The sequence below is a fragment of the Lepisma saccharinum genome, chromosome 2, assembly GCF_977018435.1.
Source record: "Lepisma saccharinum chromosome 2, izLepSacc3.1, whole genome shotgun sequence".
Classification (NCBI taxonomy): Eukaryota; Metazoa; Arthropoda; class Insecta; order Zygentoma; family Lepismatidae; genus Lepisma; species Lepisma saccharinum.
In genome coordinates, this window is record NC_139230.1 from 17,942,101 (window position 1) to 17,964,949 (window position 22,849).

At 37.9% G+C, this 22,849-nt stretch overlaps 1 protein-coding gene across 10 annotated transcripts in view; it reads right to left on the minus strand.

The window, feature by feature from the left end:
* The window catches only part of Ssdp (Sequence-specific single-stranded DNA-binding protein), a 294,147-nt gene that overhangs the window by 22,583 nt on the left and 248,715 nt on the right, over positions 1–22,849 (minus strand). For 8 of the 10 annotated variants that reach the window (XM_083117122.1, XM_083117116.1, XM_083117120.1 and 5 more), the window contains 3 exons: positions 18,275–18,304; positions 1,395–1,627; positions 11–49 (listed from right to left, as the gene is read on the minus strand). In XM_083117122.1, the coding sequence (XP_082973248.1) occupies positions 11–49; positions 1,395–1,627; positions 18,275–18,304 (302 nt within the window). The remainder of the gene's footprint in view (positions 1–10; positions 50–1,394; positions 1,628–18,274; positions 18,305–22,849) is intronic. The other 2 variants (XM_083117123.1, XM_083117115.1) reach the window with 1 other exon arrangement.

Sequence of the window (22,849 nt, forward strand, 5' to 3'; positions counted from 1 at the left end):
GGTAACTTACCCCATAGTTCCCAGGAGACGACGATGAGTAATTCATAGGCTGTAGGAAAAGAAGAACCAAATTAGTAATTCTGAATATTTAATTAAGATTTTCAATTACAGAAATGCATATTCAAATGTCCAAGAATTCTTTTAGAGGGGATCTATACTCGCAGACAAGCATATAATGTAAAAACTTGATTGAGACACCCATTGTTGATAGGTGTGCTACTGATGAAGAGAAAGTTTAGGCACAAATTAAAACTAACAGAATCTCCTTCCAAATGTGAGCAAATAAAAGCATCATTGCTTTATGCTCTCAACTTACTCATCATAGGAAGGTGAAAGTTGTGGTGTAAGTTAATGACATGGAACTCAAGTCATTTAGGGTTAAGTTATCAACTTCAGATTCTGTTCAGATTATTATTTTGTAATACAATTAAATTGAAAATTCACTGTTTCAGTATGCAAATGGAAATTCAAAAAATTTAACGGTACTCAAATTTACATACCATTACAGTGACATCAAGAAAATTACAAACTATATATTTCATGTATATTATCTTCACAGTGATTAAGTCTGACATTAATTATAAACATAACCAGTCTGCTTGATTTTCAACCAAGATCATAATATTCTGATGTCTTCAAGCTTTATTTTGTAATTGGATGTTCATCAATCAAAATATCTTGCTGCAGTACACAATCATATTACCATCATCACATTATAAAATCAAAATTTTTGAGAAAAAAAGGAAAAGTTTGAAGTACTGTTATTAATAAACATTCACCATGCCTGTGTGTAATACATATTAGATTCCATACTTTCTGGGAATAAGACTGTTCTTACTAACACCTACACCCTTTACCCCTACACATTATAATTTATTCATGCTCACTGCAATCTTAGGTGAAACAAAGACATATATTATTTAATCAAATTGTACAATGGGTTTAATATCTATCTATTTATTTCTCTCTCTCTCTCTCTCTCCATTTGTTAAGATTACAAATGGAATTTGCAGGCAGCTCTTTCAAATATAAATATATATATATATATATATATATATATATATATATATATATATATATATATATATATATATTTGGCAGTTGCTTCTTCAAAATACTAAAGTTGGGAATACCAAACAATTGGTATATGCAAAAAATACAAAATCAAATATCTTGGACATCTGGTTATCTTGCAAGGCATGGATACAGCTCCAAAATGTAAAATAATATAAGAATAGTATATCTAACATAATTCAGATAAATATTTTGTACAAGGCAATAAAATATTACTAAAATGTTGGTAGTTGACTAAGTTTAAAATGAAATAAATATTTCAAATGAAAAGTAGTGCATTAGAAAAAAATCACTTAATTATGCATATATTGATAACTTACTGTTGATGTGTTTGGTTGCCACTGTGGCCGACCACCTGCCATAGACATAGGAGGCATTCCTGGTCCCCCGGGTCCCGCAGGTCCTGCTGGGCCACCAGGGCCACCTGGACCTAATGTACTATTTGGAGGGGGACCACGCATTCCAGGAGCATACGTTCCTGGACCCATAGGGCCCATTGTAGGTCCTCTTGGTGGATTCATCCGTGGGTTCATGGGACTCATACCTGGGGGTCCTGAAAGTAAGGGTAAGATAAAGAGCATTGATCTTTATAATATATTGATGAAAACAAATATTTTTTGCACAACAAAGTTTTGTACAATATTTACATACTTTAAGATGAAATTAATAAGGAATGCCATGAATAATTACCAGTGAAAATGCACTTGACAATGGAAGTAGCATCTTGAACATCACTAAAAACACAAAACTCTAAAAGTAGAAAACAGGAATTATAATGTACATGCTCTAATGTGCTGTTAGCAATATGACAAAAAAAATAATCAACAACATACAGAAGAACATTAAAAAATAACCCGTTAATGTGGCAACTCTATATTGGTGTCCAGAAATACAAAAAAAAACTTGTATTTTGTAATTTTCTCATTTTAGGTCCTTTTTCTACCTGTTCAGTTTAAATGTGATCATATAGATGACACTGCCACATGGGAAAATCATAAATATACCCATGCCTAGGCTAGGATTTTAACACAGAACCATTGGTGGCTAACTTGCGAGTTCAACACTCACAGCACCCACCCACCCACTACAGCAGTCCCATAAATATGGAAAGCATACATTATTAATGCTCAACATTCATAAGACATCCTAAATGTACTCGATATATGAAAATATTCTTTTAAGGTTTGGCTGGACCTTTGGCTGATGTCAAGGCAGATTTTTTCAAAATTTCCTCTGCTTCCAAAAAACTGCTATGACATTCCAAACCCTGAGAAATTCCCTCAACAGCATTCACTTGAATCTTCTGTGGTTTGCTTTTGCTGTTGTCTAGGTATTAATAGTTTAATAGGCTTGCATAGCCATGAAACTATTGAGAACATCTACGCAAAAGGAAACCACATCAAGATTCATGTGAATGCTCTAGAAGGAATTCTAAGCATATGCAACTTTTCAGATTTTGAAATATCATAGTGTTTTTTTGGAAAGGAGAGGAAATTTCGAAAAAAGCCAAAGCCAAAGGTCCAGCCAAGCCTTCATTAACTCTTTCCTCATGTTATTATTTATTTCCAAAGAGTAATCAAATGTGTGTTGTGTGAAAGTAAATGAAACCTCATGCATGTAGTTGATATTCAAATGTAAAGAAAACCAACTTAATTATTCAACTTCAATTGTCTTAAGCAAGAATGACAGAATTAGGTTGGGTGCCATATCGATACACATAATATATTGACAATTAGCATGTTACAAAAGCGTTAAAATTGAGATAATTTGGCAGGTATTCTTACAAGTTGTTGACTTCAGTCTGGAAAGTTAAGAAAAGTGGAAATAGGAGGCCACAATGCCAATCATATTGCCCTCTTAAATGATTTATTTGCCATAAGATTTTGTTTTATTTTGTTAATGAGATTTCATGAAGTTTATTGTTACACACAGAAAATTTTGGAATCACAAAGCAGTTGTGTGTTTGAGCATATTAAGAAAACAAATATTAACATGGAGAATGAAGAAAACTGCATATAGGGAAGCTAATTTGGGATAGCTTTAGCGTATCAAAAATAAACTTTTATGCTACAAACTCATACATAACAAACCAGAATGCAGTTGCATTGTATTCATGTTCATGTTTACTGTCATGTCCTCATTTGAAGAGCTAGATAAGGCTAAAATTGGTAGGGAATAATAGGAACTGCTCTCATTAAGTTAGGAAGAGTGAAATTCTTTACGATTCCTAATTGTGTGTTTCCAGAGATTATAAACATTGACTATCTGGTGTGGATAGAATGTAGAAACACTAGCAACAGCTTTCATGAATGTAGGAACCTTCACAGTCTTCTGGAGTTATTACCACATGTGTTTCGAGAAGTTTTGCAACACTGAACAGGGTTGTGCATTCATATCATGGCACTGTAATTTTGTGTTTCTGATTGTAAATGTCATGTCACACATGTACTGAAGAGAACGAATGCAGTACACTAGCCCGCAGCCATTAATAATACACTAGCCAACAATTGTTCAAGGCACAAATGGAAAATTAAATTAACAATTTTTAAAAAAGAATGCAAAAAGATTGCTAAAAATATAATTGCTTACAGTCAATAATAATAATAATCAAATGCAAGAGAGAAATAAATACTTCTGACACTTTTAGGAAACACATTTGAAAACAGTATTTAAAACATTAGATGAGTAAATAACAAAGGGACATCAAATTGGAAGCAAAAAATGTACATGAACGTAAAAGGTAAATGTTAGTAGTAACAAGTAAGTAGTAGTTATTGGAAAAGAACAAATACATAAAAAAAGACAATGTTAAAGTAAAGTAGTTATAGAAAAGATAATTTGTGTTACCATTGCCAACCTTAACTATGTGCATTATGTGCGATTTATTATTACTGTTATTGTTAATGTCAATTGACAATTATCTTGACACAGCTACACTATCCACCATGCACCATGGAGAAGGTAAATTATAAAATATTTGTAAACTAAGTTTCTTGTGAATAAATGCAACAACGAAATAAAAAAAAATAAAAAATCTGGGATGGTAATCTGTTGCATGTAAATGCAATTGAAGGAAATATTTACAAGTCATATATCAATAAAACTTTATAATGTGGCATCAGATTAGTTTGGTTAGGAGGAGCTGGTGACCATAATAATTACCAGTATGAACTGCATGGAGATCTGATAGAACAGTGTTGGCTTTATTTTTATCCAGATGATAACTGAGTTTGGACTTACAATTTTACAGAACCAATTATTCTTATTACCCTTTTCCAGGTATTGAATCCAGAACTTCTTGATTGCAAAGGGATGGGGGGAGAGGGCAATGTTGCAAAGTTTCTATTCATTGAGGCCACAGTATATCCAAACCCTACTACAGTGTGTCCATCTAGAATCAAATTGGGACCTTCTTGATTGTGCACCAACACTGATACTAAGTTATATATGCAGTGGTCACCTGCTTTTCCCGAAACAAGTTGATTGTTACGAAGAAAGTTAAATACCCAGAGTTAAGGAGAAGTAGTCTAGTTTTTCCTATAGCCTTTGCTTTAATGGCTGGCTGCAATACTGTCATGCTGAAAGTGAAAAGGGCCATTTCCAAATTTTTCCCATGATGTAGGTAGCATGGAATTGTGCATATTAGCCAGACAGGCTTTCCCATGGATTAAGTTACACAAAGCAGTGGACCATGAAAAACAGCCCTACACTATAATTCCACCTTGTCCAAAATTTCAGTCAGCACATCTGTAGGTAAGTGATGTTCACCATGTTCCCACATGTCTGTTTAGTCTGCACAACATGTATTGATATGCTTCTCACTGTCCATTTCTGACATAGTTTGCACCACTGTAGCGATGTCCAGTATTCCATGTAGAGGTCATAGGGGTGTGAGCACAGACCATGGAATCAAAGTGCAACCACTTTCTGGTGGACAGCAAGATCACTTTCAGAACTTCCCAGTGCCAATCAAAAGCAGCTCTCCACTATTAGTAATGAAGTCAGATGATCCACCTCCACAACATGTCAGAGACACTGACAGTCCCGATCATTGGGTTGGGGTAGGGTTATTAGACGTCCCGTTTTTCCTGGACATGTCCTACATTTTAGCCTTATGTCCAGCATCCGGGAGGAATTTGAAAAATATCATAAATGTCCTACATTTTGAGCGTCACATAATATAATTAGCAAAATACGTAACAGAAAAAAATTATGCGAGTTACACATCTATAGACTGCGCTTCCAAACTCAAGTGAAATTTATTTTGATTCAGTCATTGCACAAAAAGAAAAAAGTTTGTACTGCTATTAAACAAATGGGAAAACGGAAGCAATTAATGAACAAAGTTTTGGGACCACTTTCTGATAACGTCACTGTTCAATGCCTGAGCAGAATTTCTTGACTTGGGGCTTATACTGATGGAACAAGGTGTTGCCCATTCTTATTCAATATAATTTGATTGTAAAGCAGGGGGTATAGAGAACAAAGTTATTCAGGGTATACCAGTCAAGAAAAAGTAAAAAATCAACAAGAAGGTCAAGAAGTCAATAAAAAGGCAATAAATTATTCTTGTGGTCAAGAATTTTTGCTATCGATTAGTTGATTTAGTTTATTTTACTTCATTTTTTTCTGTTCCTTTGGCAAATCGCGAAGATGAGGATGAATGGTGGTAAGATAAGATGGATTAATGGATAGTCACATATAGGGACAACCGACACAATCGCCACATAAGATTATAGGCTACTGGCTGTGAGTCCAGACGCCAAAGCCTCGCTTGTATGCCAAACACTGTTCAGGATGCATTAATACGAGATAGCAGATATAATTATCTTCTAAAATTCAGCTTCATTTTTCATCTTAACTGGCCCTTTGGTAGGGATTTTCATTAAATAAATATTTATTTTCTTAATTACTAATTTCCAACTTTACCTAAGTAGGGGTCTAGAAAAGTCCAGAAAAAGTCAAGATTTCTGGATGTATTATTTTGGTAGAAACCCCTTTATTGAACTAAAAACTACCCAAGATGAAATTTCTGGAACTCTTTTAAATTACGGTAATTGCTGAATATTTGTTTGCCATTACAGGTCATAATTCAAATGTTGAGAGAGTACTTTTATTACCATCAGCACAACAGACTCACGAGAGAAATTATTTTTTCATAAAGTCTGTAAAATGTTTGGTATTGGTCCCTATAATTTCAAAGAGTTTGACTGTCTGTTTTCATTGTCTCCTCTGAGAAGTACCACTTAAATCAAGTAGTAAGAGGTGCATTGATTAGTATGATTGCAAATTTTGAAATCTTACATTTAAAAATTCATTGAGAATAATTTTTTTTTAAAACTGAAAATTGTCATTTTTCAACTACTTTCTAACGTGTTCTATGGAAATATGTATTATTTATTGAGAATGTGTTGTGTCCTACATTTTGGGACAGCATGTCCTACATTTCCCTTACAGCGATCTGGTAACCCTAGGTTGGGGTATTGTTAACTCCCACATGTTTCCATTTCACTACTATATCACCCACTGTTGAATGCGGTATCTGGAACTTGGCAAATCTGGCAGAAGGAATAGCCAACTTGCAGGCACCAATTACCATGTCGCTTTTGACAATTCTTGAGCTCATGCCACATGGTTACATCTATGGTTCTGGCAGGTATACAAGTGCCCTGAATGCTAGTGTTCCTTTTCCCATGTCATGGCATGCATCAGTGATGTATGGATGACCCTACTCACTTTCCAGGATGTTGTCTGGTCCATAACGGCCATATATATTTTTCGTACAGCCAACAGTAAATACAATAGTAGTCAAATTGACCCTACTCATTCAATATAATTTTTGAAATGTCCAATTTGAAAGAAAAGCAACAATAAGTCTACTTCAGCATAATTTAATTCCAAAAAACAAGTAGACTGAAGAATGAAAAAAGATTAAATAGCAATGGTCAATTTGTCCATGTTTATCTTTGCTACCGATTGTATTAACCTTTTGCCTTCTGAGAAACTATTAGACCAATTTCGCACTACCTGATTTGGCCTTTTCACATTCTCCGGTTACATCCCGGATCATACTACAGCACGAGAATTTGACTGAGTTATCGGGTTTGCTGAGGTCGCAGGGAGAGAAGTACTTCCGAAAGTATCACGTTACAAGATCTCCCCATACAGGAAAACTTGATGTAAACCAGAAGGATTTTTATTCCTTTCTGTTCCTTGCCGATCCAGTCAAACCCGATAGTGTGAAGAAGGTTAAAGAGATTATTCAGTAAAAGTTATTTCACACAGGGACACCAAAGATCCACAAACGCGACTGTCGACGAGGCCACTGCCTGGTGGAAAATGCCGCATCCTTCTTTGGGATGCTGACATGTACAGTGACTGTAAAAAGTGTTTGGACTCCATTGATGGTAAGTAAACAAGGGATCTGCTCAGGCTTGTGGGTGCTGGTAGGCGAGTGTAATAAAAAACAACATCATTCTACCTCATATACTTGTTTATCTGATATAACAGGAAAATACAAAATATAAAAAATAAAACATCTATAAACAATAATAACGAAAATATCACATATATTGAACACAAAAAGTCTTTGGACACTTGCCATTCTTGTTCATATTTTCTGCAAAAACAAAAGCATTTAATATTTTGTTGGATTTCCTTTGACACGAATCACCGCCCAGAGCCTGTATGGTACAGATTTAATCAGATCTGCAGTAATCTGAGGTGAAATGGCGTTCCATTCTTCCTGCAATACTAATTTTAGGTCGGATTTGCTGGATATGTTTCTATTTCTTATCTGTTTCTCTAATACACTCCATAAATTTTCTATGTGGTTCAGATCTGGGGATTGAGGGGGGGGGGGGTGAAGTTGTTTTGGGGTGTTATATAACAGCCACAATTTTGTATTAAGGGCGGTATGCTTAGGATCGTTGTCCTGTTGAAACAAGTTATCATTACCCAAGTTCATTTGAGCAGCACTAGCGCTCAAATTATTCTTCAATATATCAATGTACATGTACTGATACATCGTCCCCTCTATGAAATGCAACTTGCCGACCCCGGCTACGCTCATAAGACCCCATACTATGAGTGAACCGCCACCGTGTTTGACAGCTGGGATTAAGTTTCACTGCTCCAACTCTGTATTTCTTTGCCGCCATACCATATGCCTACCATCCGACCCAAATAAGTTGAATTTGCTTTCGTCCGAAAAAAATGACCTTGTTCCAGAAGTCTGCATCGTAATTGCGGTGATATAGGGCAAATTCGAGGCGCTTGTTTCTGTTTATTGCACTAACCCAAAATTTCTTCCTTGCCACGCGTCCATGGTAGGCATTTCGTAGGCATACGTTACGAACTGTACTGGAGGAAACTTGCTTACCTCGGTCTTGAAGGCTTGCAGCCGACTTCGGTGCACTAGTTTTGGGGTATTTTTTGATACTTCGCAAAATAAACCGTTCGTCTTGCACAGAAAGCACTCTTGGTCGTCCACTCCTCGGCTTATTTTCTACTGTTTTTCTTTCGCCAAAGCGATCTATGATCACGTGCACTGTTGATTTAGGAATTCCGGATAAGCGTTATATTTCCCTTAATGATTTGCACTGATTGTGAAGCCGGATAACTTGCCGACGTTCAAAAACGGTGAACTCTCTGTCCTTCCGGGACCCATGCTGCACTATCGTGTTCAATGAGGAAGAGCTATTGCCGGTACCGAGACTTACGAACTGACAGCTGCGAGCCCAGAGGTTGAAGGGGTCAGTGGTACGTGTATGGCAGTCCAGGTTTTTTTGATCGTGTTTCACAGAGGTTCTTTTTAATGTTTTTTACTAAGTGTCCAAAGACTTTCTGTGCCCATAATTTGTGGCATTTTTGTTATGATACGAATTGTTCATGGATTGTTTATGTTTTGATATTTTTATTTCGTTGTTGTGCCAAGAAAGGAAGATTTTGAGGTAGAACCATTCCACTTTTATCCATTATTAACGTGACTACTGCAGTGTCCAAACACTTTTTACACTCACTGTATAAAGATTGCTTCAAGCGCTGGTCAGCCAGTGCCGACAAAGAAGTGGAAAGCCGAAAAAAAAAGTCTCCGAATCCCGTAGTGGGGTGGTTATTACAGCGTGTTACGGCGCCAGGAGTCCCGGCCTCGATATGGGCGTTCTTTGCGAGAATCTCTTCTTCATATCATCACCATCCTCATCTTCGCGATTAGCCAAAAGCGAAGAAAAATAACCAAATCAATGAATCAGTGAAGCACCGAGGTCATGGGCGTCGGAAAGGGGGAGTGGTCCAACAGGTCCATTGACCCCCTAGAAATTGGCACCGTTCATTTCAAGTTACAAAAGCCAGAAAGCTTGTTATTTGTTTTATTAATAACGGACATAAAGTTCAATTAGTTATCATTCGAACAGAATAACGAAGTAAAAAATGTGTTAAATCGCAAAAAATTAACGTAAAATTCGGGAACCAGTTTAGGTTTTCCTATTCTAAACAAAAAAAACAACAAAAAAATATTTTCAAATATTAAAGTGTTTTATCGTAAACATTATGGCTAAAATTTCTTCCTAACTTCTAAAGCTTTTTCTTGAACGAGGTGTGTAAAACTTAACAAAATAGGTTAACCATGCATTTACTTTCAGTATACTAAATGGATCAAACATAAAAAATAATAAAACAGCAGTTATGCTGGATATTCACTTATGGTGGATCAAGTCTCCTCAAAGATGATGATGAATTTGATAATCATAATTTTGGAATAGTTATTTTTTAAATATCATAAGCATGATATTTAATCATTGTTATTGTTACTATTTCTACTATTCAAGTTTTATCAATTTTCTGCCCCCTCCTCAGCCACCCAAGAAAAAAATCTGGCGATGCCCATGATCGGGATATGATATAGATTATGTATATAGTCTCCACCTCTCCCAAGTGCCGCGAATTCGCAGAGAGGGGGGAATTTCCCTTGTGCCCCTTTCAAATGCCACAGCCGTACCCATATAATCTAGCAAGCGCACGAACACGCCACACACGGTTCACAAATGGGCCACCGAGTGGCGCCACTGGACAACCGAAAATGGGCAGAATAAAACTCGCACCGTACTGTATTTGTCTCGTCGATCGGGGATACCGCAAGGTCGTGGTGCCCCATACTACAGCGCCTTGAATAACGTAGTGTGGAAAACGGCACTGTTCTGGCATCTCTGGCTGATTCCATTCGAATATGATACCGCTAGAGGCGCTGGTGTCGGTACACCTGCATGGCATTCGTCTGCTTATAATGGAAGTAAATGGAGTTTTCGCTACAACGTCTGATTCTTTTACATGAAGCATTTCTATGAATGTGATAATTGCTATGATATTTGGTACAGTGGTCGCGAAGATATTAACGAACATTCTAGACAGTCGACCACGTCCTGTTATCGTCATACTTTCGTTAATAATACGGGAGAAAAAATACGCGTGGAATGCTCTTGGCAACTAAATTTTGTGTATGACTTAGGTTCATTATTATTATCATCATTTCTTGTAAAGATATACACACTGAAGCATTTGCATTTTTGATATTTACTGTATCTTTTCTTCCGCTTTAAACTAATCGCGGCGATGATGATAATGATGATTGCATGAAACTGACAAGGGGAATCCCACAAAACTTTCTTAGTGCCATCGACATGAGTGTACGGAAACTTTCAGACCAATGGGACAAGCGACACGGAATGTTCACACTGTCACACTATTGACACACACTTCCAGACTGTAAAATAGCATTCATTGCACATGAGGGTCCGAACAGCAAACGACACGTTCATATGGCGTATTCGCGTGCTACTTGTTACTTCGGTCGGAAAGCTCCTTAAAGGAAGGGTGCTCAGACCGAAGCGACGCGCTACAGGGGGAGTTCCAACTAAGTGACAAGCGACATGGTGCCTTCAGTCTATTAGCAAGCGTTTGCTGCTAATTGTGCGAACAACAGATAGGCGACACGATAAACCGCACGTTACAACAGATCTAGGCGACACGATAAGGCACACGTGTCGCTTTGTCGCTTGTGCGTCGCTCAAACTGGGCCATTTCCTCAATAGCTTGCAACATGTTGCCGTGTTTGTTGTTCGCGCATGCGCGATGCAATGAGTGTCTTGCTTTAGAGAGATTTCGCACCAAAGCGACAAGCGGCACTTGTCGCTTGAGGATTTCACCAACCGAACGCTGGTCTGTGCTGTGCTTCCCATGCCGCTACGATGTGAAATGTTGCTCTTGATTGGCTCGTTTCAAAGCAACATGTGTCGCGCGTCGCTTCGGTATGAAAGTTGCCTTGGACCGAAGGACCCGTGTCGCTTTGGTGTGAAATCCTCGTATCGTTTGTCGCGTGTCGCTTTGGTGTAAAATCTCCTTGAGGAAACGGTGCAGTCAGAGCTTGTGTCCCTACGGTTCGAAAGGCTGCATTGATTACGGACTGCTCGCTTCCAAGCGACACTTGTGGTTTATCGCCTCGGTATGAAATATCTCTCAGGATACTATTTATATTCTAATAACATAGAAAAATAAAACTCTAGTACACAATCCAACACCTGACGTCCGGAATCACTTCTCGATGTTTCTTCTTGTGTTACGCATACTATTTATTAATTTTATTTTACTTTTCTTTCCAAATTAATGCCATTTCGTGACTGCAAATCACTCCACACTGTTTCCATCAATTCACGTACCGCATTTCAAGACAAACAAATCTACACAATATATTCCAAAAACTAACAAAGCCGCATTACTTTCATAAGAAAATTAGCAGTCGTACTAATCGCAATGCCATCTATGTTGTCATCCGTCTCGGGAACTAGTTGCTTGGGTCATTTTTTTTTATACTCACGTAGTTGAGGCATGCGTCTGTTGGTATCCTTATTCATACCTTCGAAAAACACGCACAATAACACAGATGTCTTGCGCTGATATAACTGGTCTTCTATGCAGCCTTGAAAATCTACATTAGAAGTGTTTTTTTAATTACATAAACATACTTCCCATTATGTGTAGCATTAATTTTTAGGGGTGTAAGGGGTAACCTTCTCTGAAAAGTCAGCCCCACTTCCACATAATACACCCTGGACTACATTTTGCAAACTAGCGAGGCTCTGGCGTCTGGACTCACAGCCAGTATAATCCTCTGTGGGGCCCGTGCTGTATCGTCCGTAAATGTTTCTGACTGTCCCTTCATCCATCTCATCTTATCATCATTCATCCTCATCTTCGCGATTAGCCAAAAGTGACATACGGATTAAAATAATTCATCAATCAAGAATTATTTTCTTATTTTAAAAGCTAAAGGTTTACGTAAACACGATCTTTTGGCCTCACGGCAGGTTTCATCACTGGAATTAAATTAGATAAAAATATTGGAAAACTCACCCTTTCATTGTGATAAGGATTACATGATTGAAGAGTGATACTAATGCTGTCTAAATCCACTTCAAATACCCTTACTTCAACAGCAATTTTTCACGTGAAACCAAATCCTTTCCCACGCTACCTGCTATTTGAAATGCCATATCTAATCTTTAAGTAAAAGGGGAGCCAAAATATAATGGAGATGCTGCTTCAACGCTGCGATTGATAAGATTGCAAATATTGAACGGCATAATCTTCGAACTGTATAACTATCACGTTCTTTATCATCGAAAGCTCCTATAACTTGTCTAAAGCTACTTATCCTTGAGATAAGTTCTTATTGTAACAATATGTCAACGTTGTGATAACAATTTCTGTGGATATCTACGTTCTCTTTCTGAAAAGTCTTTCCTTGCAGGAAATAAATAAATTTGTTCGTAATTCCATATGTATTGGTGATTTGTTTTGTGATCTCACAGCGGACCTGCTCCCTGAAAACTTTTAACAATTTACGTTTCGACTCTCAAAATCCCAGTAAAATAACGCGTTAATGCAACTGGATTTCTTGTACAGGCATCACTTCTGGTCAAAGTTCTTTGCAATCTCTTGCTTTTCATAACTGTAATTTTCCTTGGAGGTGGACACGCTTTGTACACCTTTTTAACATGTTGCTTAGCTATATGTTAAGACGCATTGAGGTGTACAGATAAAGCTCCACTCATTCTCGATACTGATATTAAGACAACCGCTCGGATGAGTCAAAATCGAGGAAGATTCCAGGAGATAGAAAGAGCTGCCTTTCATTGAAGTTCCCGTGTTTTTCCACACTTTGAATTTTGCTTATTTTGTGTCGTTTTATGTCACTTTTGGCTGATCGCGACGATGAGGATGAGAGATGGTTTGGACTCGACCCTGGAAACACACTAGCGAGATCATGACACGACAACTCAACGTGCTAGGCCACCGAGGCGGCTGAAGTGTGATAGCAGATAAATGTAACAAGGTTGCTTTTCTCAGGTTTATACTAAAAACTTACGGTTGTGATGAAAACAAAAACAAGGCAGGGGCCACATATATAATTGCCAGCTTGGCTATGACGACCAGCAATACTTCATTTCAGAGAGAAATTATTTTATCAAGACTATACCACACCGAGAAAAAAAAAACAATACAGGTCCGGACTTGGTGGGGTTACAGCACCAGGACTACAAAGGAGCTTCCACTCATAGGCGTGTGCACGGGGGATGCCAGGGGTGCGTGAGAACCTTCCTAATGTGTCCTCAAAAATACAATATGCAGAAATTACCATTAATAAAAGAAAAACACCCGCGTTAAGTAAAAAGTAAGGAATTTCGTTTGATTTGAGAGACGCCCCTCTATCACTCGAAAACAATGTGTATGTAATATTGTTTGCTATAATAATCTGTAATCACGTAGTAAAGAATGTGTTTTTCACTTTACAAATCGCAGAGCTCCTACACAAATCGGCCCGAACTTACTAGTCACAATGATAGGAAAGCCTGCGCTCAAGTGATAACGAACCCTCGGAGAATATAATAATAAAATTTCATCTTCATATAACTAATAGTTTCTGTGAAATAGGAACATGAAGTTGCGACAATTGTCCACATCGAAACTTCCCTTAGGGCACCCGCCAAATAAATTAGTCTGCGCACGCCTATGCTTCCACTGGATGGAAAATTGCTTTGAAGGGGACACAATGGGAAAATTTTAGATCCGAACTGTGGTAAAAAGATCCCGGCCCTCAACGTATATTAGGTTCGGTATAGTTTACCCAATGTGTGGTTATATTGTTTGATTTGCTTATTTTACTTCAATTTTGTGCCACTTTGGCTAATTGCAAAGATGGGGATGAGTGATGATATGATGAAATTGATGAATGAACACTCGCAAACATCCATGCTCAGGCCCGGAACCTCTGGTGTCGTAGCACGATGTGCTAACCACTCCGCCACGGGGGCCGGCGTGTGGTTACACTGTGTCTAATAAAAACTCCATTGGCAACCACATATTATTCGAACGTAAACTATTTACTACATAGAAAACATTCTCTGAAGGACCACGTCACAACAATCTAAAACACGCCGTTATTGCGAGCATTCCATCTTTTAAAGCCCTGCGTTAACTTCGTCGTCATGCTCTGAGGCCACTCCTTGCACACAATGTTGCAATGTACTTGCGCGACTGCTCTCTGCCGACACGACATTCTCCTGTATGCAACAGGAATGCAAAAACGTGCCCAAGTACAAATGTGCATGCACATTGTCAGCGTGTCACGTGTAGGAACATGTCTAACTTTGTTTCTGAGAATGCTGATCGTACATACAAATGCTGCCTTACTCTGCCCAGGTGTCGACTATCGACAAGGAACGGTGGATCAGGACACTTTGCAACCAATGAGTCTACCCAGTTATTATCGAAGGTTATTAACTCTAGCCTTCCTAAACCCGAAGGTTTATGGCTGCAGCAATACAATCTTTCCATCTGTCCCTATCCTGGACAAGATCAATCCAATCTTTTCCAACCTTACCGATTTCCTTTAGGTTCATCTCAACGTTATCCCTCCATCTTCATCTTGGCCTTCCTACAGGTCTCTTACAATCAGGTTTTTCAACAAGAATCCTGTAAACTCTTCTTTCCTCTCCCATTCGTGCCACATGGCCTGCCCATCTAAATCTTCTTGGTTTAATTACTCTAACCATATCTGGACGAGAATAAAATAAACTCCACATGGCTTGAAATTAACACAGTCTTAGCAGTTGGACAGATGTTGTTACCAACAACCTATCTTAAGATTCTCATTTATTGAACGCCGAATGTTCCGAGTTCGAGTCCTGGCCTGTGCATTGGTGTTTGCGAAAATTCCTTCATCAATACCGAATGTTCCGAGTTCGAGTCCTGGCCTGTGCATTGGTGTTTGCGAAAATTTCTTCATCAATTTCATCGCTGCGATTAGACCACAAGTGGAAGAAAAGCGAAGTAAAACGAGAAAAACTTAAATACTAAAGTCTCTACCAAGGCGAGAGTCTCGGATAGCAAGTTTCAGTTTCGTGTTGATTTACAGGCGTCGCCTCGACTTTACAGGCGTCTATCTCGTATTCGTACACTCACGGACACTTCTGGGTTGTAACAATCCCATTGAAAGTTAATGGCAGTGTTACAACGTGACTGTACCAGCGCTGTTGTTTTATAAGCCTTGCCCGTGTTCGAGATTTGCCACTTCTTTTTCTTCTTGCTTAGGAATTCGTGGCAGGAATTTTTGCAGCTTTGTCCATGAGCCGTGTGCAGGGTAAAGATTCGACTAGAATTCCATCACGAACTTCAGTTTTTTATCCACCCTGTTGCCGATACAACAGTTGGGCGGCCATAGAAATCGCAAAATGCGTCCAAATCTGCTGTAAGGTGATGTTGCTTACACACACTTTCAAAAGCAAGTGAATATAAGAAGGTACTCTTCTATCGAGGGTCAATGTTCTTGATTTGTGGGTGGCTTTGTCGGAGGTAAACATAAACCAGAAAGCCTCGTTCGAAAACTGGACATGAAGAGAATTCACATCAGCTGTTTAGTTTTACGTGTGCACAATTGCACGTGGATGCCGTCGTGGGGTTGATGACAACTCTGTCCCCTCGCCCCGCCCCTAATTGGTAGTGTCTAGAATTCCGTCGTGTATAGCAATATTTACCTATGAAAGATTCCTACTCGAAATCATAGCTATGAGATCTTGCTACGCATTAGGCTATTCACGAAAGGAAAATAAATGGATAAGGGTTGAATTGAAGGGTAGTTATGACTGAATTCGATATTGGCACAAGTTTGAAATGGCGGTGGAAATACTTGGACAACTGTCATGGTCTACGCCAGCGGTTAAAGTGGAAAATGTTGGCTGGGGTAAAACGGGGATGCTCCTATGGCTAAACACAGTGACAATGAGATAGCTGGCGGATGCTTTGCAAAAACTTTGCTAGCGGGGGAATACCACCCATCTCACTTCCGAGTACTGGTCTATGGTGATTTGTTCTATGACAACGGAAGTCAAGGGCAGTTTGCTTCAACTGATCAAACTGACAGCATAAGTTAAACTATAAGGGAAAGTAGAGGCTGACTCGGTGTCTCGTTCGTAGAGCATGTCATGGTATGCAAGATACCAGAGTTCGAATCTTAAAGCCAGATTTTTGCACCTGAAACATTGAAAAGTCTGGGGAGAAATAAGTATCTTCACCACTTGAAACCATAGTTGCTGTTCAACAAGATTATGCATAACAAATGTCACGGGACACTTTACAGATTTCTTTTTTGGGAGAGAATTCGTAGTAAAACGAGCCGAGTGTAGATTGTATCTTTCCCTATCGTGCCCTTAAAACTGTTCTAATCAGATACAAGGCAACCAAAATGTAGTTAACAACTTCATTTCTGTGCTACGCTCATTCTTTTTCAGATTAATTTCGTGGCTCAGTTCTCACACTTGTTGCACATTTCCTCCCTTGTTTTGAAAAATCAAGTTGAAAAAGATCATGGAATTTTACGTTTCTTTACAATAGAAGCATAGAAGTGACAGGAAACTTATGTAATCGATGCGTACTGTAGGTTCGAATGTAATATAAATTAACGGCTTTCAAGAAATCGGAAAGAGGCAGAGGAAATATCTTCTGAACCCAATTAAAACTGTGTATGTGGTGTTTAACATTTTTAAATCAACACTGAACCCAAATACCTGCATGTAATGTAGATAATGTTAGCTAAAATAGAAATACAAAATTAGGTCACGATAAAAAGCTTAATTTTTGGGAATCATGGTATGCTCCAGTATTTTCAGTTAAGAGGCGTCAAAGTGCGGCACAGCGACGCAAGTTTCATAGCAAAAGAAATACACACAACTTTGTTCATATTTGTTAAAAAATAACTTATTTAACTAAGAAAAATGGAAATTGTTAGTGTACACAAATGAAAGTAAGTAAATTTCATGACAACACTGAAGAACTTGCCACATAATCTAAAACACTAGGAGTGCAACTTGAATCCATTAGAGAGATATATATGAGTAACTACAAGGAGCAATGTATCACACATATGCGGGAATATACAAGGCGACATTGAAACAACACATGAAGACAGGATTCAGGAATGGTGTCATATTATGTATCACTGTGGAGAACTAATCTAATCGTGACTTATGGTGAGAACCCAGTGGTGTGCAAAGGAAGATGGTAAAATGCTGTGTTAGGGAATATTTTAAGACACATGGTGACACACAACACAAATGGAACCATGCAGATGGGATACCAAAACCACATTACTTTTCGGGTGATGATAAGCAGAGCAGAGAGTAGTCATGTAACAAAACGAAGATACCAAGAAAACTGGATAAGGGTTACAGGGGGAAACAAAGGAAATTTATATAAATATCGTTGGACATGTCTGGTGATCCAACGTCATCAACGGAACTGGGAGGGCGAACCGTGAAGTCTTACCACAGGAGCGAGTAAACGTCAACTCGGGGCTAGGAAAGGACAAAAATATCCGAGTTCTTATCATTGGTTATTGCACATTAAGAAAGCAAGCCTCTACCCAAGGTAAATGGTAGATCTCGAAATCGGAAACAAAGTCACGTTTACTGCAACAAGCTCCTGTGATGAAGCATCACGACCCACACTTGCTAGTGCTAACAGTGAGGGTAGAACATTGAGGGCGAGCAAAAAGCGCATACAACAGTGAACAGGCAAAGGACACAGAAGCGCACATAAAAAAGAACTAAAAATAAAACTCATATGAAGGTAGAAATATTCGACTCCCTACCTTGCCAACCTACAAACTCTCCTCCTTCACCTGAAGAAGACAAAAGAAAACAAGAGGGAATGAATCATTAACATTATGTAAAACACAATGAGAATATTAAAAATATGATTCTTTTGACAGACATTGATTTTGTAAACCCAAAATATCAGTACTTCCTAAATTGGCTCACAACTTCTTCACTGAACCTACTCAATGTAATCTATCATGAAGGGAAGACTTGTATGGGTGTCGGAACGCAGAAAACGCCTTAAATGTTGGTCTGCCGCCAAGTAAGAAATATTTTGTCGTGTTTCTCATTTTTCTGTATTTACGTGGTGAGGTGTTCTATTTAGTTTTTGAAAATAATAGTTATTTGCTTGCAAAAGTTTCGGAGAATCTACACAACCTCAACAACCATTCTACAGCTTGGAAATCGTGACGTGACGGCTAGTACTTGAGCATTTTGATCGCTGCAAGGCAAATGGGATAGAAGCATACATCTGACCTACATGCACTTCATAACCTACTATACTAAAAAGGTTCATGCAAGCATAACAAAAATATTTTAATGAAAAAATAGCTTTCTGTAACGAAAAAAGTGTGTAAAAATATTTCTTTTGGAATCTTTGTAGTTACTGTAACTATAGTGAAAAAAAAATAAATGAGGTCATGTGATAGGGAACTACCAACCTTTGATTCAACTTAATTTCTCTTGCTCTCTCTCGTATAGCCAGAACCTACACTGTTAATACCATTATGAACTTGAAATAGGATTTCAAACACTGTTCATATTAATATTGTTTCATTCAAAAATACACATTTCACACAATACGAATTTAACCACAAATAAATTTTAAATTTCTCAATCTTATCTGTCGACGTCAGTCTTGTTTAAAGAATTACCCATTCTAATGAATATATATTTTATTTAGATTGCATTAGAAATATCTATGTCTAAACATATTTTTACACTTCACATATTATTTCAAATGTAATAAGCGAGATTTCTTGTCAATCAATCGACTAATATTTCTATGTGCAATATCACTGCTGTATCACTGAAGAGATTCTCTCTGGATATCTACCAAGCGACTTCCGCATAGGATTCCGAGGTTTTCGAGAGCGTCAATCCCTAAAGATGATAGTGACGTTAGCTCTCGAGAGCACGGGAGCCAATACGGAAATCACCTGATCCAAATACCAAGAGAATATCTTCGCCTTGGGGGGGGTTCAAGACATAAATTACCATATCGTTCACACACTTTCATTTTTCATTTCCGATCAACATTTCGACTCAATTAAATGTCAGTCACATTCACCTTGCATGTAATTTGTTCATCACAATTTTCATCCACTTTTCTTTTACATTCTTGGCATTTCCTCGGATATCGATATGATTCCTGAACTTCCAAATTTAAAGAAACAAAGTGAAGTAAATCAGTGATGGACAATTTGGGAGAGTGACTGCACTTTTTACTAGGATTGTGATACGCATGTTAACAAATATATTGTAGAAACTGACGAATCAAATGAAATTTAACATCATAAATCAGGAATAACAAGATATAAAATTAGTAGATTGAAATATAAAAAGTTATGTGCCCTATATTGTGTGGCACGGTATGTAAAAACTGAAATAAAATTACCCCAGTAAATAGTTTAACAATGCATTTCTCAGATCTACTTAAGGAATCGAAACAGAAGCACATTTCAATTCAAATGAATAACAACAAGAGTAATACAGTACAAAATTGGTTTTGCCGAACATTTCAGTCATTGAACATGTATTCAAAATTATATACGTATATTGTAGAGTTACATTACCGTCGAAGACACAGCAAATAACAGAGGACAACACAAACTAACTTTGCTGTTCTCCATACATTTGTAGGAAAACAAAATGCAATATTCACAATTTAATCATAAGGAGCAAAACGACAGTGGTACAAATCTCTTATTTACTTCGTGAATTCCACACACACACACACACACACAAAAAAAAAAAAAAAAAAAAAAAAAAAAAAAAAAAAAATTGCAAGCAAACACTTGGACGATAGGTCACCAAGCTTCACACCTATTTAATGTTCCAAAACATTGATAAAATTACGAATGCAACCTCAGGCTACGATAATTACCCAGTTCTCAAAACCTAGCATATCGCTTATCAAGTTTCAACTGCACCATCACATGCATATACCGCAACAACACTACATACAAATATGTACCTTTCAAAGAAGTTAAAACTAATTTGTCATGGCATTATCACAAAACATTAACAATACTGAATGTAATTTAATACTTACCAGGAACGTAAGGAAGAAACGAAGAAAAAGAACATAATCTATCACATATTATTGGCTGGTTAATTCATTGCATTGCCTTCGGATCATGGCTGCAGCCTCTTTTCTACTTCTTTGGGTCAATCGATGATGAAATTATATTAAATTCACAACAGAAGAAGCGGAGTGGTGGTGTGGTAAGTACAGCGTGCTACGAGGCCAGGGGTCTCGGGTTCGAATCCCGGTCTGGGCATGGGTGTTTGTGAGTGTCCCTTCATCAGTTTCATCCCATCATCACGCATCCTCATCTTCGCGATTAGGCAAAAGTAATCGAAATTCGAAGTAAAATAAACCAAATCAATCAACAACAGAAGAAGAGCAATGTGACACCTATGCCTTGAACGGGACTAGCAGGCACAATGTTCAGAGATGGTTCAGATTGCGAGTCAAAAACTTGTGCGCTCACCCATCAAAACAGCAGTAGTTACTGGATTACTATGTGGGTACTTTCTATCTAAAAAGATCAACTGCGCAAAGAACGAGATACAAAGTTGAGACCGCTGCCTCTCTTCCAGGAAACAGTACTACTGATGGCTTGCGCACCTCTGGTGACTGGAACAATGGCCAAGATGGTGTTTCCTACTTTGCGTCTTTTCCTATTTCTTCACCCCTTTTGGATAACGTGTTGGATAACCATTTACACTCTACATTTACACCTTTACTTATAATGGTAAAGACATTCAGTTCTCCGAGATCAATATTTCTGTCCCTACATCCTTCCCTTTAGCACAGTCAATGTCTTCTCCCCGTAAAATTTGGTGGGGGGTAAATAGGCAAAATGCTGACAGCCTAAATAACATACACAACGACAACGAACAATGAATTACAGACACCACCAAGAAAAGGGTGAAATGAATTAAATGAATTTCCTCCTCCAGTCTAAAGTACAAATTGCGTTATTAATATAAAACGTCGATTTCTATTCCAAGTCACTTCCACTTTGCACATTAGTTAATCTAGTCACTGCAACAAAGATACAGTAATTTTTTTTATCGATAGAGTAACATTTCCAACGTAAAGTTTGAAACTGGCTGCTTAACGTGATGTATGGGTACCCCCTTTGTATCTGAACAATTCTAGTAGTGTTGCCAAAAAAAATGTAATGTTGTAGTGTGTCAAAAATGGGAAAAAATATCCCTGAACCATGCACGACTTATCTTGTAACCAGGTCACGTTCTTCCAAAGATGGATACTTCACCAGTACAAGTACCTCCATTATCAATGCATACAAATTGTGATTTTAAAAACCTTTTAGAAACTGATAACAATTAATACATCAAAACCAATCAGCGTCGATAAGATTCAGCTACGAAGACTTCGCAGAAAATATCTTGCTATGAAATACTTTGCTGACTAGAACTACTGCAATTCCTATCGTTCATTTCAGGAACGGTTTGATAACTTAATTTACTAATGTTACCCAATAAAATAGCAGTGTACAAGTTATCTCACTGCTCCAATGTTGTCAAGAATTGATAACACAATGTTTAATATGTATATCTAGGTTCACTTGTTTTTTTACTTTGCTGTGATATTCTCCGCTAAAGAGCAGCTTCTTAATTAGATAATTTGGCGCCCCAGGCATATTGTGGTTTGGCACCCCCTCCACACTACCAAGCACAGAGATTTTATGTGCGTCCTTCGATTTAGTGATAGAAAAGCGATATTTTCTTCTGATGTCATGGTTTGTAATATTTACTTCCTACAAATTTTGAAACGAGGAAACAAAGAAAAACTCATTAAAAATAATAGGTTATATTTCGAGATTTGTGGTTTCCATTTCTGATTTTTAAAAAGTAGGGTCGATGTTTACCTTCTAATGTTAGCTCTGCCTAGTGCAAATTTCTCCGTCGCATATTCTAACTTCTTTTATATTTTTTTATGGCGTCCTCTGTGCATAGCGCCCTAGGTTTTGCCCACCTAGCCTACCCCTCGGTACGGGCCTGCTAAATACACCCACAACTGAAATTATCTGTGGAAGACTGGTGTAAAATCTATGCAAGATTGACAGAAACTTCGTGTGCTTTACTCCATGGAACACATCGCACACAACGCAAAATGAGCTACAAGAGTAATGAAATTTCTGTTGCGACTGAAAATCAAAAAGATTCCCTGCTATTGTGCATCTCCATATGCACTCGAGGAAAGTAAGTTGTGCTGCGAATTTCCAACGATTTGCCTGTATTCAAAATTTCCCTCGTGTTCACTGTGATTAACTCTTATGCTTCTCCTTAACTCACAAGGAGAGTATGATGAT